An 18,448-nucleotide genomic window follows, 5' to 3' on the forward strand; every position below is an offset into this window, starting at 1 on the left:
CTCACATTCTGAGAAACACACGGTCACGAGCGATTTACTTTTTCAAATAACGTGTCTCGCATTAAAAAGTCCCCATGGTAGACTGCTTCAAGTATTTAGTTTAAACTAAACACGTGATGATTGAGTCATGGACGTTCAAACGATTGTGGGTATTATGAACCTTCACAAGGGATACAAGCACCAGCAGCTCTAAATCACTCTGGTCGGCCACAGCCAACTAAACTCACATTCAAAATGAAGAGAACACGTGTGTAAGGGACTAGCTCCCTACCCCCCTGGGGAAGCCCTCACCACCCAACATCAACATATTGATACCGTGTAGTTTTCTGGGTGCCTGCCACAGGCTCGTGTCCGTATGTACGTAGTTGGGAGTGTGTGTGGGTAACCGCTGTATTAACAAGCACTGGCCACACTTAAGACATGCTCACAAAGACAAATATCCCCATATAGCCTTAACAGACCGTTGGGGAAAGTGCCAATAGTAGCGCCTATGAGGGCCGGCATGGCACAGGGGCGTGGGTGGCCAGCACCATGCTCGGCAATATTTACACCACACACTTGAGTACTACTTTGAGGCTGAGCAGATCTAGGGGAGGCCCAGGACAGGCTCAAATATTTGCTATTAGTCATTAGTGGGAATTCAACTTGGGTTGCTGGGTTCATAGCGCTGTGCACCAACCACGTCCACACACGCAGAGATCTCAATCTTATTAAGGTTTAGCTCTCTCAACATGAAGAGGGCAAATCCACTGAGCCTTGCCACACCGTGTTAAGTTATGGGAAAGCATACTTCACCACACTGGTCAGTACACAAGTTGGTGAACCAGTTTATAGTTACGATTCACCACTGATGTTTGTGGCGAGGATTCAAACTCAGGTTCTGTGTATTCGTTTGTGCAATTCAAGGGACAAGGGCAAACACGACCTTTTGCCCTAATCGCGCGCAATGGGCCCGAGTCACGCAGCTCCCCCCCCCCCCCCTCTGTTTGAAGCTATGGTCTGGCGCGATCAGCCAAACCTTCCTCGTTATCGCAAACCGGTCACTCACATGAGCAGAAAACAAGTGTGAAAACGACCAAGAGAAGGGTTTAAAATTTACTTTATTGACTCTTCTCCACATCGTCGTCGCACTTTTTGCTTGTTTGAATTTTTAATGTAAATTTTTTTTTGCAGAGGAAGGGATCGGGGGAAGAGGTGGGAAAAACACAAACGACTGATCTATGGACTGCTAAGAGGGGGGGGGGGGGTTCCCGATGACACGATTCTGGCGAGAGCCGAGAGAAGGGTTCAGGCCACAACAGCCAGCAGAAGGGGGGGTCCCCCCAGCCTGCACGCTCACTCAACACTCCTAATCTCCTCGCGGGCCGACACTCACACCTCCTCGTTCTTGGAGGCCTCGTCAAAGTTCTCAACCAGATCTGCATGGGGACACGTGAACGACAAGCAAAACAATAAACGTAAATGGTCTGTTTATTATCCACTCATTCCCCTCTGCTACCCCCGTCGTCTTAAACACCCTTCCTTGTCCACCCCAGTCACCCGTGCTGTCAGCACCCTTCCTCTGCTCAAGTCCATGCTCAAGACCAGTGATGGGCAAACCGGACGAGTTAGCGGGCCGCACGGGTGGCCCTCCCTCCATCACCCCAGTGGGTCGCAAGCCAGACGACATCGGTGCTTGTGCACTCATCACGACCCCCCCCCACGCATCACCCTAGACACACCGAGACCAGGCCACCACGACTAGGGGGCTCCATGGGACGTAGGTTGCCCACCACTGCTCAAGCCCTTCCCTTTATTTTCCTCTGGATGGGGACCGACTGCCTCTTTCTTTCTCTCTAAAATAAACGTACGCGTTCGTTTCTGTCAACGGCCACGAGGGCGAGGGGGGTAGTTGCGTTGAGACGCTATCACGTTTCTTTTCGGGGCATCTCAAGCCCCCAAACCGCCCGCACTCGATCAAAATCAATGCGAACAAAACGCCACGGGAGGGGGGGGGGGCGGAAACAGGAGCTGCGGTTTACCTGGGACCTCGTCGTCCTCCTCCTCGTTCTCCTCGGGAACGGTGGGTGTTTTCGTTTCGAGGGCGGCTGCGGGAAACACGGGGAGGAGGGCGAAACGATGAAATCACAAGACACGACGACGGCAAAACACCGGGTAGTGCGAAAAACACGTGGCACGCAGTTATAGTAGCGGCGTCAACACCGGTTGGAACTTGTTTCCTGGCCAAATGAGCGTTGACGTGGTTGCTCATCTCCCGTACAGCCCTGCAGAGCCAGTGGTGGAAATTCCACATTCCAGTGGCAGGGGCTAATTTCACAATAGTACTGACTTTCCCACAAAGCGGTACTCATTTGATCAACTCTCGGAGTGAGGATGGGTACCCTCCCCCCACCCCACCTAGGATTTGAACCCGATAATAAAACATCCACTTGTATTGGTGTCATATTCGTACTAGCATTCTCATCATCAACATCAGCCATCATCTATTCACTGCCGGATAAAGGCATCCACATGACGTTCCCATCTCTCATCATCTCACCGGCAATATTCTCTATAACTATCAATCTATTCGAGTCAGAAATTAATACGTACGAGTATTCTATTAAGCGCCGTTCAATTGGTGTCATTATTTATATCGGTCACCTTGAAAGCATTCCTATTCCATTGGAACCTCATTTGCCAGTAAAAAATATGATAATTGTTTTTTTTACCCATCTGGCAACAAAACTGACACCTTTTTTTTACAAGGAGTCATGTTTGCATAGACCACAATACCTGCAGCCATAATGCGGTACTCATTTGATCGGCGTCATCTGGTCCAACCCATGTGAGACTAGGCTCTAAGGAAAGCTGTCTCTCGGGTTTTGGACCAATCAACTTCAAGGACAGTGCATACATTATCACAATTATGTTTTTTGTTTGCATTATGACTGCAGGTATTGTGGTCTATGCAAACATGACTCCTTGTAAAAAAAGGTGTCAGTTTTGTTGCCAGATAGAAGGGTAAAAAAAACCAATTAGCATTCCTATTGTTCTTACCGGTAGCAGTTTTCTGTTTCTGTATTGTCAAAGCGGTGCGCACAAGAAAAAAGTATCAGCGAGAAACTCTGCACACACCTGGCTTGGGCAACTGAGCGGCGAGCTTGCGCAGGCTGGACAGGCCCTCCATGCCCAGCTGGTTGAGAACGCCTGGCAGCATGTCGGCCAGGTGCTTGTTCTCGGCGTGGCCCGTCACGGCAAATGTGTTGGCCGTCACCGACGCCTGCACCTTGGGGTTGTTGAAATGGATGACCGTGCCGTCGTCCTTGAACATGTTCACCTGGTGGCAGCGACACGGAGGAAAGGGGGGGGTAGAGGAGGAGGAGACGACGGGGAGTTGTCGTTGGGTTAGCGATTCGGCGATTGAAACAAGATCCGTACAGATGTTTTAGTTGTTCATAACAATAAACGCAAGCCCGTTAAAGCACGTTGCGGAGCTTAACTCAACGAGGTGACATCGCTCGCGGAAAACAATCGAATTCACCATTTAAGAGAAGGGGAGGGGATAAAGGATGGGGATAGGCTCCCTGCAGCTGTGTCAAGTGGGGACATCACGATGGGGGGGGGGGGGGGGGAGGAGATTTTTGAAAACGAAGACACTGCCCCGTCCGGGGCTGTCGCACACGCTAAATACATACTAACAAGACGTTCAGGTGTGCCCGGCATCACACAGACCGCCGGCTCAAAAGAACTGAAATGCGTGGCCCATTTTGTCAGAGACACCACCGCTACTCAAGACGAGTGGAGGAAATGCGGCCGACCCAACGGACGGCAGTGAAACACGGCCCACCGCACACGCAACGCACCACCACCTGCACCGTGTTGTTATATCTATTTGTCTCCCGGCCTGCGTTTAAAATTGTATCTGTCGCAACGGGGGTTTTTGCTCCGTTTCTATGCCGACAGTGGGCGCCCCCCCTCACCTCCTCGATGCCGTTGATGCTGTTCACAGCGAGCTTCTTCAGTGACGACTGCAGCTTCTTGTCGTCGGCTGTCGCTGTCCGGTGAACCACCTTCTTCTTCCGGCGCGCCGTGCCCTGCGAAAAACAAACAGTTGACAGGGTCAACCCTCGCCGCTTCCATCAGCGCTCTTGTAACAGCTTGCAATGTTACGACGCACAATAAAGTGTCATCATTATCGCCGCTGCCATGGTTAATGTTCCCCGTGGCCGTCAATCGTTGATTCCACCACCCATGCCGAGAACTGTCCACCAGACTGACCGATTTATCTCGACGATGCCGTGTTAATCCAGCACACTGCAGGTTCCAACGACCCACTCACTCGCTTAGTCACCCACTAATTCTTCCACCACTCACTCATTCACCCACTCACTCAATCACCCCTTCACCTAGTCTCTCACCACACTTTGGAATCCACCATCTATTTTCCAAAATTTCTAAAATAACATTGCTCTATTCGGGAAATGCATCACCTCTCATCTTACATCTCTGATGGTGTAGCTTGTTGCTGGCCGCGTGACATGTTGGGTCTCTCTAGACCTGTGCTAACAACTGCAATAAAAAAACACTCCACTGCTGGATGACTATTGGGGGCAAGGGGCCATTAGCGACCACCTTATAGGGCCGGCGTGGTGCAAGACGCATTGAAGGGTGTGGCGTGACAAATCGGCACGGGGACGCATTTGTGGATGGGGTCCAGCCACCCTGAGGTGCTCTGGTACTCATCAGCCGAGGGGCCACAGCCCCCCGTGAATGCCTTGGGACTCGTCTATGAATGGCCATACATGCAAAACACATCTTGCCCTGACAGCTTCTATCACTGGAAATTAAATACTTTGCACGCTGTAATGCATTGCGTGGTCTATGGGTAGGGCACGATTGTTCGTTAAGACTTCAATTAAGACCGGCAGCACTTCCTTACCTTGCCCCCAATTCGGACTTGAGCCTGCAACTTTGCAAGTTTTTCTTGATTCATGTTTTCTTTCATCTGTGGGCAAAAATAAGAGAACCCAGAAACACAATGGGTCAGATGAAGTATTTTAAAAACCAGCCGCACGGAAACCCCGGTACCTTCCGCAAACCTCACACACGCAATATTACCATCACACCATCAAGAGTTTTCAGCCAGGGCCTGAAATGAGGACGACGGGATGGGCCCCAGGATTCACAAGACTGGATCGGGTCAACATGAAGAGACGGGAGAAGGCGGCCAGAGCGGTGGTGCTCATCTCAGACGAGCGGAGAGAAAGTCAACCGAGACGGCCGGGACATTTCAGTTACGGTTAGCATGAGGCACCAGGGTGTAGACTGGAGAGGCATGCCTGGAAAGAAGAGGTGCTTCGAAGTGATGAGCTACGATAAGACGTCGAGGTGGATGCCGAGATGGCTGGGACCGATCGTACAGAGAGGAAACACGAGGAAATGATCGTGAAAGCGTCAGGGCGGAGGACTGGGAGGGAGGGCAAGGTTCCGGTCTCAATAATTAATATTTACAATTTCCGCAAATAATACGTAAATCACATGCTCATGTAAACTGTAGGTTAATTAAGCAAACAGAACTGTACAAACAAGATACAGAACAGATAAAAAACACGCAACTTGTCGAATAGCTGATGTGGGGGTTATAATCATTACTTTAATACAAAAACTGGGCAAACATCCTGATGTAGCAGACCCCTTACGGTGAAAAAAGCATCACGAGACTCGGTGAAGCTTCCTCGGATAATAAAAAAAATAATCATAACATCTTCATTATGGTAGCCAGGAAAGCCACACCGAATGCCTAGTTCTACTGCAGTTTTGTTCACACGCCTTCAGGAAATTGGAAAACCTGGTTCAACGCCAGTGCTTCTCGCATCCCGGTGACAAATCCTGCCAAGTTCTGTATCAGCACCTTATGTGGCTGGGAGAACCAAGACATACAACTCCCTCTCGAAGGATATAAAATCCCCCTATAAAAGGGAACGGTGCAGCCCTGCAATTGCTTACTCACGCCGCTGCTAGTACACGCGCCTGGACTAGAGCGCTCTAGAGGCCCTTTAGATGGTATTTTGGCCTATTCCTTCAAGCGGCACAGACGTCTTGGAAGGCGTGAGGTGTACCCACACTTTACCCCACCACACGCAACCTCCCAGTTAACTGTGAACACCTTTTATAGTGTCGGGTGTGGATAGAGGTGTGGAGATGCAAATTATACACCGTTGCATTTATTTTAATCAAGGGCTCAGGCTCGATTAGCCTCAGGGATTGGCATCAAGGTCAAGGGCGGTGCCGTGCATCATGAACGCTTATTACCCATTTCTTTCTTAATCCACTGCTGGATGAGGGGGCCGCCTCCTCATATCTGTTGCCAACAGTGGGGAGGTTCATTTGATGATACTTCCCCTGCCCCCCCCCATATGCCGAGCCAGTGCAGGTTGAATGCAGCAACGTACACGGGCGCGCAGTGGACTCCGAACTGCGACTCGTTCATAATCGACTTGCCTCCCCCTAGCCTCTGACACCACGGCTGCACAGAAATAACAAGACAACAATGGAATTCGCTGCACTACCCTCCTCTGCCGCTCACACGGGGGGCTTTGAAATTCCACTTCCAAATCATCAATTCTACCTTGATTCTAGATTTGAAGCTTTCGTGACTGCAAGGATTCATACTCTTAGTTCTTTCGATAAAGTCACGTAGGTAAAAAATGAAATTAAAATTAATAAAAAAATAAAAACAATAAAATCACGACGTTTCGGAGGCAACACAAGCTTCCGTCTTCAGGTGAAGTGGTCACAGCAAAATATCTGTATCAAGTGTTTACCTACGTGACTTTACCGAAAGAACTAAGAGTATGAATTCTACCTTGGTCGACGCTAGCAACCGCCAAATCTTGTCTATAGCACGAGCAGGCCGCCCCCCTTCCAGCGCAGGCAGCTATCGCTGTGGCTACAGCTGTGGCCGTTATTTCACAACGGGGTCGTCGCTTTTCCCTTTCGAGGCAGGTTTTCCTTCTCTCCGTTTTCCTTCAGCCGCCTACATTTGTTCACGCCACGGGGGTCGGTCGCACGCTTGCGGCACCTGGCATCCGCCGTCAGGTCCTCTCTCGCGTCTCTGCTGGTGGCGGACAGCTGCTGCTGCTGCTACTTGCTGGCCGCTTGCTGGCCATGCACAATTTGGTTTCGGATTCGGCAGAGGAAGCAAGCGTCTTGTTATGGTGACGGAGCGTTTTTTCGAACTTGGAGAATTGTTTATGACCAGAGTGTGCGGAGAGTGTAGCGCTAATCCCGGTTCTGTATGGCGCTGGGAGAATGAGACTGTTCATTCGCCTTCGTTCAGAATTTAATATAAATACGGTGGAGTGGGGACGTGGCGGTAATCACGCTGCATTGCGAAGATAAGCGAACGACCCAAGTTCGATTCCCGATCACAGCCCACATGAGTAGTGTACAATGTGAACCGGTGCTGCCCATGTTCACCAACCAACAGTGTGACCAGCGTGGCGAGGTATGGTCAAACCATCCAAGACCAAACTCCACCAGTGGATTGACCAAGGGCTGTAACATTATTAGGTGAGCTCATATAGCCTCTCCCCCCCCCCCCTAAAGAATGTAAGGATGTGTTGCTTACATCAGAACTGTGGTTATATAAGCATGTGCTTATTCCCAGCCGATGTTGTAATGATCGTATGGTGAGTAACATTTTAATTGTTACCTACTTATTAACCTTCATGGCATTTTCTAAAAGGGGTAAACAATATGAATTCTCGAACAAATAAGCGATCTTCGTTAACGAAACCTTTTGGATAATTATTTGGACAGCTTTCCTATACGCAGTATTACTCGTGACGCAGTGAATGAGCAAATGGAAAAAAATATATATTTTTTAACTCTTAACCGGAAACCCCAGCGAATAAACACTTGCACACATCGGCGAGGAACTGGTCTCAACATCCCAAGCACCGACTTCCATCAGAGGCTTCACACACTAACCGGTTTTTTTCTGATCAAAGACAATTTCCTTTCTCAATGAGCACAAGCAAACTCACCAATGAGCAACATCAGCAAATCTCACGAATGCTCGAAAAGAAAGCAAGCAGGAATTTGACTTGGGTAGTGATTGGATGGTTATATCGCCACCATCATGCCTGAAACTGGTGCTTTCGGGGCTGTTAGGACCAGTGTGGTGAAGTATGGTTAAACTACCACAATCTGCATAGCGTGAGGAGGCCATCAAATCCAGCAGCGGACTAACAAAACAGGCTGTACGTGTACACGCACACTCAATGCGACACCCAACACGGCTCAGTGACTAATTACACCCTTTGTTAACGAAAGCAGACGTTATAAGATTCGTGTGACAGAGTCCCATAGTACAACCACCCACCCACCCACAACCCCCAAAGCAAAGCTACAACTTTTTTGTTTTGTTGCAATACCGCATTGGCGCAAATCACACAAACTCTACACGTTTGTTAATAACAGCGCCCTCAAAGAAAGAATATAGTTCTGGCTTGGGGAGGAGGCCTTCATTCAGCATTCGAATGATCCTGGCTGACGATGAAAAGAAAAAAAATTACACGCAAAGTTTCCGGCAAAGGCTCTCTTAAACGTATAATTTCCCCCCGTTTTGGGGCAATGTAATTGACAAACGTGTCGAGTTCTTTCGTGCCCAATGCACGGTTTAGACGAGACGCCAACATCACAGAGTGACGCTGAACACACGCCAATGCGAACAACCAGTGTGTGTTGTAATAAGAGGGGATGGGGATCGTTATAATCACAAACTGGGGCAGAGAGGCTTGGGGCTGTTGCGGGCACCGGGAGCGTGTGCGCGCACGCACGCCCGTGTCTTTCACCATTCCTCAGCCAGGGTTTAAAAAAAGACCACAGGCAGATCCCCGCCGTGTTGATTCCACGGCCCCTTTTCGTCGATCCACTGCTAGACGAGAGCTCCTACCCATGCCCGTGCGGGGGAAGGGGTCTTATTTGGGGTCGTGCCGCAAAAAGCCCCACGACAACCTGTGGTCATCCATCCCAGGCACAATCCAGTCTCAATCCTGCTTGGCTTCAAAAATGTGATAAAAACTGGGCACACTCTGTACGATTTGGGCACATGGGTGGGTGAGAGTGTCAACAATCCAATGCCACGCTGTAAACCTGGGTCTCCTGTAGCAATGCAATTCGCTTGACCACTGCTACGGATGCTGTTAACCGCAAGCATAGCTAGCAAACGCGAGTCATACTTACAGCGATGTGCGATGACTAATGCACGATTATATTATCACACGCCAAAAGTGTGTAGTTCGTGGAATTATATTTATCCAAGCAGGCTTAACTTATTCTCAAGACTGTTTGTTCTGGAGGGGTCCTGCTACATGAGGTAAAGGGTGGGTAATGCCACCACTTCCAAGGCATTTGGCCAGTGTGGGAGAGTAGGCCAAAGACCATCTTGGAGGTACTCAGACCTCCCCTCTAGTGGAGACCCTTCTACCAGTTGTCTTATCACATTTTACACGCTTTCTTGGAAGGATTTGCCATTTACATGGAGGAATTTCCTAATTAAGTGGGCCATGTCAAAGTATAGTAGAGACTAAGCCAAGTGAAAATTCGTTACAGTCCTGATTGTTCTAGAATAAATGCGTCACATCCACAGACGATGAGCAGGATACGTGACGTTTTTCTACAAGAAAATCATAGTCACACGAAAGCCCCAGAGACCCGAGTTTGATTCCTAGCTACGACTAAGCATCCCAAACCGATCAGGAGTTAACCGCCCCTCGACTCCACCGGGCATGGGATATCCCATCCAAAATCACTGACAAGCATGATGATATTAAGCTCAAACAATCCCCCCCCCCCCCCTATGTTCATATGATATTATTTACGTATACGTGTACGCCAGTCCCATATAATCGTTGTACAAGCTCGAACATGTCGCATTATCGTTCTACATTAGCCACGCGGTTCACGGCCCGCCGAGCCTAACCACGTGCTTGCCTTCTACCCCACGGAACAGCACCTCGATTCCATTTACGCGACCCATTGATCCATTGACCTTGACGAGCCCTGTAACATCGGGTCAAGGTGACCCCAAAAACCTCCGAAGGGCAAACAAACGCGCTCGGTTACGTAATTGTTGTTTTACCGGGACAGCAATGTTAACGTGAGACACGGAACGAGCATGTGGCATTGAGTGCGACGGGCAAGTGGCTGTAAGGCACGCGTGGACGGATTCTGTGTGGTGGTCGACACTGAACAACGGAGCAAGAGTCCAGATGGAGGTAGTGGTGGTGGTGGTGGGCAGAGACGCAGAGGTGTAAATCAGCTTTGCTTGCTGGAGCCATGGGGCTGTGTGGGACATCGCGAGGCGGCGAGAGATGGCGACGGCGTGGAGGCGTTTTTAAAGGGGAGCAATGCGCAGTTGAGCTGCCGATGATGGAGCACGCATCGTTAATATAGCAGTGGATAGAGCACGGCTGATGAAGATGAACAGGGGGGGCTTAAACATAGCAGTGGATAGAGCACGGCTGACGAGGATGAACAGGGAGACCTTAAATCTAACAGTGGATAGCGCACGGCTGATGAAGATGAACAGGGGGGCCTTAAATCTAACGATGGATCGACCACGGCTCGTGATATGTGAACACGTGAATTGCGATTAAATGATTGAAGATTGTAAATGTATTTGTAATCGATTACCAAACGAAAGCAAGTACGCTTAACCGATGAAAATTACACCAATTAATCTTAACAGTTCTAAAGCTTGTTCATAATTTACATTTCACATTTACAGCACACGACCGTCCATAACCATAACGCGGCAATTATGAACTTAACGTGAAAATAAATCTTTAAAGCCAACAAATCGCAATTTACTGTTATTGAAAAGCCTGAACACCAAGGCCTCGACTTGGCGAGGCCGCTACTCCAGCACTCTCAACAATAACACCGCGAACTCGGGCGATATCCACCGCCACACGCACACAAACACGCAGAGCGCAACGCCAAAGTGTGGGGGAGCAAGTGGAGGGGGCGAGGTGCGATCGTAACGAAGAGGAGAACATACAAACAATCGTGTGAGCGTCAAAAAGAAAGCGAGAGACACGATCCCAACCTGAGACCCACGCGGCTGGGGATGAGGGGGGCAGCAACACGAGGCGCGCAAAATGGCAGCGGAGCCCCGGGGGGAGGGGGGGAGGGGGGAGGGGGCGGGGGAGGGGGGCCCCGCCCACGAATGGACGCCAACCCGACCGCCATCTTACGTAGGGGGGGGGCTGAGACTTGCACAGTCTTTATATTCTTACTGTTAGGTTTTATCGGTAAAGTCACGTAGGTAAAAATAAACAATAAAAAGAAAAATGATAGAAATAAAAAAAATTATTATTAATAAAAAACAATAATTATTTTTTTATTTCTATTATTTTTATTATTTAGGTAAAAATAATAAAATAAGTAGTCGAAGAATTGCTCGTTTATGTATTTATTATTTATAAACAAAACATTGCACTTTTTTATTTTATTCTTCTTATTTTTGACCTACGTGACTTTACCGAAAAAACCTAAGAGTATGAATCCTTGCAGTCACGAAAGCTTCAAATCTACAACTTCATATTCTTGGTTCTTTCGGTAAAGTCACGTAGAAGGGAAATAATTTAATAATAATAAATTAAACATTATTAAATTGTCACGACGTTTCGGCCACAACGCAAGCAGCCGTCATCAGGTGAAGAAACAGAGCTGTCGGAAAGACATCGTCTTTTATTTTATTATTTCCCTTCTACGTGACTTTAGCGAAAGAACCAATAATATGAATCCCTGCAGTCACGAAAGCTTTAAATCGAAATTTGCACAATCTTCGTTCCATAAGGGGCCGTCCATAAATGACGTCACGCGATTTTGGACGATTTTAACCCCCCCCCCCCTTCGTCACACGGCGTCACAAAAAGTCAGACCCCCCCCCTCAAATATGACGTCACAAAGCTCTGACACCCCCCCCCCCCAAAAAAAAAAACATGCTTCAAATCGCTTTAAACTATTGTCATTGTAGTGCGTATTTAATGTGGCGCTGCACTCTGATGTTGTAGGAGAAAACATTTATTAAAAAGTATATTTAATTAAGTAGAACGTGTTGTCTATATTTATTTAAAGTTGCGCATTTTCATGTGACGTCACATTTCTCAACCCCCCCCACCCTCGTCACACATCGTCACAAATGTCTGACCCCCCGCCCCCTAGGTGCGTGACGTCATTTATGGACGGCCCCGGAGTACAGGGGACTCCTCTTTCCTCCTGATGACGATCGCTTGTGTTGTGATCGAAACGTCGTAGTTTTTTGTTATTTTCTTTGAACCATCTACGTGACTTTACCGAAAGACCCAAAGAATATGGGACTCCTCTACCTACGAACAACTCCTCTGTTTACGGCTAATCAATTTACGACCGTCTCCTCTACTTACGAACAATGCCTCTACAGTACTTACGGGTCATCAACTTACGTACTCCTCGACTTACGACGCATCTACTTACGACTTCTATATATACTTACGAACGACTCATCTACTTACGAACAACTCCTATCCGTACGGCTCCTCTACTTATGAGTTGTCCCGGAGGTCTGTTAGTAAGTCGATGTGTTCTTTACGCCCTGTTGATTGCAAACACGTTGCACGGCGTGTGCACTTAAAAAAAATTAACCCGTAAAAACAAAGTTTTTCACTATAAATCCTTTATATGCGTGGCATCGGTTTTATTTTATTATTCATTTCTGTTTTTCTTGAGTAAGAGTTTCATTTTTATCACATTGGTATTTTAAATTAAATATGAAAAAAAATGTTTCCTAAAAAGTGGAAAATTTAGGAAATTTTTTTCACGAAAATAAATTGTCACGCACAACGAGTCTGTGTGCAAAATGTCAGCTCGATTGGATCACGGGAAGTGGGTTAAAAACGACCGAAAGATTTGCACGGTCGTAAGCGCACAAGCAAGCAAGCAAGTGAACTTAATATAAAGGATTTAAAAATGTACGGTCTCCTGCAGATGTAGATGCCACTGGTTCTTCACGTTCTGCAGATGTATATGCCACTGGTTCTTCACGTTCTGCAGATGTAGATGCCACTGGTTCTTCACGTTCTGCAGATGTAGATGCCACTGGATCTTCACGTTCTGCAGATGTATATGCCACTGGTTCTTCACGTTCTGCAGATGTAGATGCCACCAAAGCCATCTATTGCATGGTGGTCGAACTTAGGACTCTCGGTCCGAACAGTCAACTGGACATATGGACAGGTTTGTTCATATCTCTAAAAGTTCGTAAGTCGAATGCTCGTAACTAGAGGAATTCCTGTAGAGGGTTTTTTTGGGTTAGATCACGTGAATATAAATGTGTCGTTAAACCCCGCGACCACCCAACACACAGCCAATTAGTAAGATTTGTCACGTAAACCAAACATGGCAATTCGTTACTCATTCAGCACATCGATGTGTTGGGAGAGTAGACCCACGACATTTATAATTCGAGTACGACGTTTCGCCAGTAATTACAACGAGCATCATCAGGCGGACGGCCGGAGTCTCCGCTCATTGGCCCATGGTCCACACAAAAACCGCATCCGCTGCACGAACCATTGCAGCAGATGCGGATACCTGATGCACAAATGGGAAATAGATAAAAACTCTCCAGTAGAGTGCAACTGTTGGTCATCCAGAACAGACAGCACAACGTATATACCGGCGCGAGACCCGGATCCACGAATACGAAGAAGACATCACAGCGATACACTACTCTGCTTGCTACTCTTGACGCAGTTATTCTGGCACGACCACCTGAATGTGAAATTGTAGCTCTGCATCTGCATCATCCATACCAACGAATATCACCACCTGAATGTGAAATTGTAGCTCTGCATCTACAACATCCATACCAACGAATATCACAACCTGAATGTGAAATTGTAGCTCTGCATCTGCATCATCCATACCAACGAATATCACCACCTGAATGTGAAATTGTAGCTCTGCATCTACAACATCCATACCAACGAATATCACCACCTGAATGTGAAATTGTAGCTCTGCATCTACATCATCCATACCAACGAATATCACCACCTGAATGTGAAATTGTAGCTCTGCATCTACAACATCCATACCAACGAATATCACAACCTGAATGTGAAATTGTAGCTCTACATCTACATCATCCATACCAACGAATATCACCACCTGAATGTGAAATTGTAGCTCTGCATCTACATCATTCATACCAACGAATATCACCACCTGAATGTGAAGTTGTAGCTCTGCATCTACATCATCCATACCAACGAATATCACAACCTGAATGTGAAATTGTAGCTCTACATCTGCATCATCCATACCAACGAATATCACAACCTGAATGTGAAATTGTAGCTCTGCATCTACATCATCCATACCAACGAATATCACCACCTGAATGTGAAGTTGTAGCTCTGCATCTACAACATCCATACCAACGAATATCACAACCTGAATGTGAAATTGTAGCTCTGCATCTACATCATCCATACCAACGAATATCACAACCTGAATGTGAAATTGTAGCTCTGCATCTACATCATCCATACCAACGAATATCACAACCTGAATGTGAAATTGTAGCTCTGCATCTACAACATCCATACCAACGAATTTCACCACCTGAATGTGAAATTGTAGCTCTGCATCTACAACATCCATACCAACGAATATCACAACCTGAATGTGAAATTGTAGCTCTGCATCTACAACATCCATACCAACGAATTTCACCACCTGAATGTGAAATTGTAGCTCTGCATCTACAACATCCATACCAACGAATTTCACCACCTGAATGTGAAATTGTCGTTGTTAGCTCTACATTTACATCAGCCATATGATGGAATTTCACCACCTGAATGCGAAATTGAAGCTCTGCGTCGACATCGGCCAAGGGAACGTGGAGTGGGCTTCCCCTGAGCAATATGGCCGCCGCGGAAGCACGCGTCGAGATGTGATGACGGTGACTGACTGACTGATTGGAGATTTACGATTGCAAAAAAAGAGATGTCGAATTATTTACTCAACGATTTAACTCAAGAAATGTATCGTTCTCTTTTGTATATATATGTATAAAATCGCGTGTTCGATACGTGGTGTTACTAGAATGGTACTGCAATGATAATTAGGCCCAGGGAGGGGTCATTTAGATGCGAGTTTCATTGACCTCACTGCAACATTCATAATGCAATGTGCAAGCTAATTTCTATTAAATTTTCAATGCAAATTAGTGGATACAAAAAACATTCCTAAATGATGTAAGGTTCTTACATTATCTGTTACGCGATAACTACTAATACGAAACGATGAAAGTGCCAATTTAAAAGTTGTTTATCGGGAAACATTTGCCTGAAGTGTTACCCAGATTTTTATTTTAAGGCCAGTGTGATTCACGAACGAGTCGATTATTATGGAATTGAGTGTTAGCTTAATTTTCGTAACAAAAAAAATCTCATCAAAAATTAATCGATTGCATCATCAGCCGTGATCGATCCACAACTGGATGAACGATCCTCCAATCTGCCACCGCCTCTCAAGAGATTTCTGCACGCCACAGGTCTCGAGTAATTGTCTCTGAAATGTGTTGCTGGACAAATACATGTGCTAATTATTGTTCATTTAGGCACGCCATTTATATACGCGGCCTGGCTATCGCAAATGACAGCTCAACGAATGGGCTTATCGACACGTGGACATTTATAAGCAGCCAAATATCTCTAAACGCGTGATGTTGATTCTAAATGTGGAGGGGGAAAACCGGAGGACCTGGAGAAAAATAAATCCACGCGACCACGGGCAGAACATGCGAACTCCAAATTTACAGGCATCGTCTGGATAGAACCCACGACCTCCTGTATACCAGGCGAGGGAGTTAACATATTACCACCGCTGCACTCAAATAATTGCAGATGTTCGAAGATTGTGTGCTGTGTTCAGGTATTAGGTATAAACGTGCTTAATGCCACGCCGTTTCTGTACGACGTCTGGATGGGCGGTCGCATCTCGATGCCAAATAAATCCACACCGCATCGTGCCGGGGAGAAATGTAAAAGGGGCTGTCCATAAATGACGTCACGCACCTAGGGCGCGGGGGGTCAGACATTTGTGACGATGTGTGACGAGGGGGGGGGGGGTTGAGAAATGTGACGTCACATCAAAATGCGCAACTTTAAATAAATATAAACAACACGTTCTACTTAATTAAATAGACTTTTTAATAAATGTTTTCTCCTACAACATCAGAGTGCAGCGCCACATTAAATACGCACTACAATGACAATAGTTTAAAGCGATTTGAAGCATGTTTAATTTGGGGGGGGGACAGAGCTTTGTGACGTCATATTTGAGGGAGGGTCTGACGTTTTGTGACGCCGTGTGACGAAGGGAGGGGGGGGTCAAAAATCGTCCAAAATCGCATGACGTAATTTATGCACGGCCCCAAAGCAACACAGGGTATTGTCCAAAGAGTATGTTGTCCAATCGTACGGCCACCGCCGGAGATGGAGCGATGAAATGAACTCGCGTGTGGAGATCGACATGGGTCATTGCATCGCGGAACTGTGATGGGTGGCGGCAGTGGCGGCAGTGGCTTGGGGAGGCCTCCATCCAGCAGTGGAGAGTCGCGATGATCAAGTATGAGGCCACGTGAAGTGTGGGTGGTGACTGCACAATTGATAGGACCACAACCAACATTGTAACAAAAGCATTTTTATTGGAAACATATATTTGCGAAATAACAGTGCACACACAATTATGTTGCTGACATCACCTTACACGAGTCCCATCACTGACAGGAAGATAACACAAACAAAAAACACAAATAGCTCTCATCTTGTAACTCGCTACACACCTAGGCTGTGTGTCCCCGGGCTGTCCCACGCAAAATCGAATCTTCACTGTCGAGGGGGAACAAAAAAATACTTTCAGCCATGGCCTCGTGGCTCCGCAGTGACGTAAAAAATATCGTGGAGTGTTTACGTTTGGCAAGTTGACAGCGTAAGCCCAATGACTGCACAATAAAAATCATCAAATTAAATTCGGCTCTGAACTTCAATTTGACTAAGTTCCAGGTCTGACAATTAAACATTGCCATGTGACGAACGTTACTCCCTGTGGCAGGGCGGGTTGGTGGGAACGGTCTGCCGTCCTACCGTGTGGACCAGAGGACGTGAGAAGGGATCTCAGAGGTAGTTCTATGACATCCGCTTTTGTGGACCGTTGCCCGAGAGCACGACGGGGCCGGACTGTTGCTCTGCGCGAGATCCCGATTGATTCTTCGTCTCGATACACAAAGCCGACAGCACAATCAGGGGAACAAAGCGGGTGCCTATATTCGTAACAAACAAAGACATTCATCTTCTTGGTTCTTTCGGTAAAGTCATGTAGAAGGGAAATAATAAAATAATAAAAATAAAACATATTTTATTATGTTTTATTTTTGTTATTATAAAACATCATATTTTATTATGTTTTATTTTTGTTATTTTATTATTTCCCTTCTACGTGACTTTACCGAAAGAACCAAGAAGATGAATCCCTGCAGTCACGAAAGCTTTCAATCGAAATCAAAGAAATGTATGCGGCACACTATATTGACATAACAAGAGTGGCAATAACGATTGAACTAACCGAGCTTTTTGAAGTATTTTTCACCGAGAACGATGCTTAAACCTCTTGTCATAGAGCCCGGCACACACAGCCCGCTCAGCTGTGCAGCTACCAAAGGAATGACTTTCAGATAATAATAATAATAATACAAATTCTCATCATTTGGAATTTTAAGGACTTGGGATCTTCTTTTTCGGAATTTAGAATCATTTACATTTGAATGTAACACAGTTCTGCTCAGAAAAGCTACACGACCCGACGCTACAGGATACCCGCGGACTTGACGCCATCGAAGTGGCTCAGCGCCCACGTAATTTAACACAGTAGTACAAGGGCGGCCATTGCTGAGTACAGGCGCACAGGTGTGAACTTGCAGGTGTTCAACCCATACCTGTCCACGGACAAGAAAGTACCGAAATAAGTACAACGCCGAATATCCGACCGTAACATACCCTCCCATGACCAATTAACCGCCCCTGCCCAGTGAAGTATTTGCATGTGGTGCAGTTGCCAGATGATAAAATATCTGACCTTTTCACATATCCGCCTACGCCTCATTACCAAGTGAGTCGGATGTGACGTTGCACTGCAACAGTAATAATAGTCACAATACACGTCAGTGTCCCACTGCTCAAACGAGCAATATTGGGCGACATCTCCGTTCCTAGGCCCTGGGCCAACGGTGGAAATTCCACATTACCACGGCAAGGGCAGGTTTGTCCGCAGGACGATTGCCGTGGATGGACAATCATCAATATCACATGAACAGTGCAAATGTGTTGATTTTTTTCACTCGTCT

At 46.8% G+C, this 18,448-nt stretch overlaps 1 protein-coding gene across 2 annotated transcripts; it reads right to left on the minus strand.

Moving 5' to 3' along the window:
• Window positions 1-1,082: 1,082 nt before the first annotated feature.
• On the minus strand, window positions 1,083-11,171 carry LOC144947646 (transcription factor BTF3 homolog 4-like). Of its 2 annotated transcripts, none has more exons than XM_078876882.1 (6): window positions 11,099-11,171; window positions 4,922-4,987; window positions 3,963-4,076; window positions 3,118-3,319; window positions 2,022-2,087; window positions 1,083-1,418 (listed from the first exon to the last, which is right to left on the minus strand). In XM_078876882.1, the coding sequence occupies exons 2-6, from the start codon at window positions 4,985-4,987 to the stop codon at window positions 1,372-1,374; spliced, it is 495 nt and encodes a 164-aa protein (XP_078733008.1). In that variant the 5' UTR covers window positions 11,099-11,171; the 3' UTR covers window positions 1,083-1,371. The 2 variants fall into 2 exon arrangements, with proteins under 2 accessions (XP_078733008.1, XP_078733009.1); XM_078876883.1 differs by lacking the exon at window positions 11,099-11,171 and adding an exon at window positions 11,051-11,082.
• Window positions 11,172-18,448: the final 7,277 nt, after the last annotated feature.

The sequence above is a fragment of the Lampetra fluviatilis genome, chromosome 46 (assembly GCF_964198595.1).
Source record: "Lampetra fluviatilis chromosome 46, kcLamFluv1.1, whole genome shotgun sequence".
Taxonomy (NCBI): domain Eukaryota; kingdom Metazoa; phylum Chordata; class Hyperoartia; order Petromyzontiformes; family Petromyzontidae; genus Lampetra; species Lampetra fluviatilis.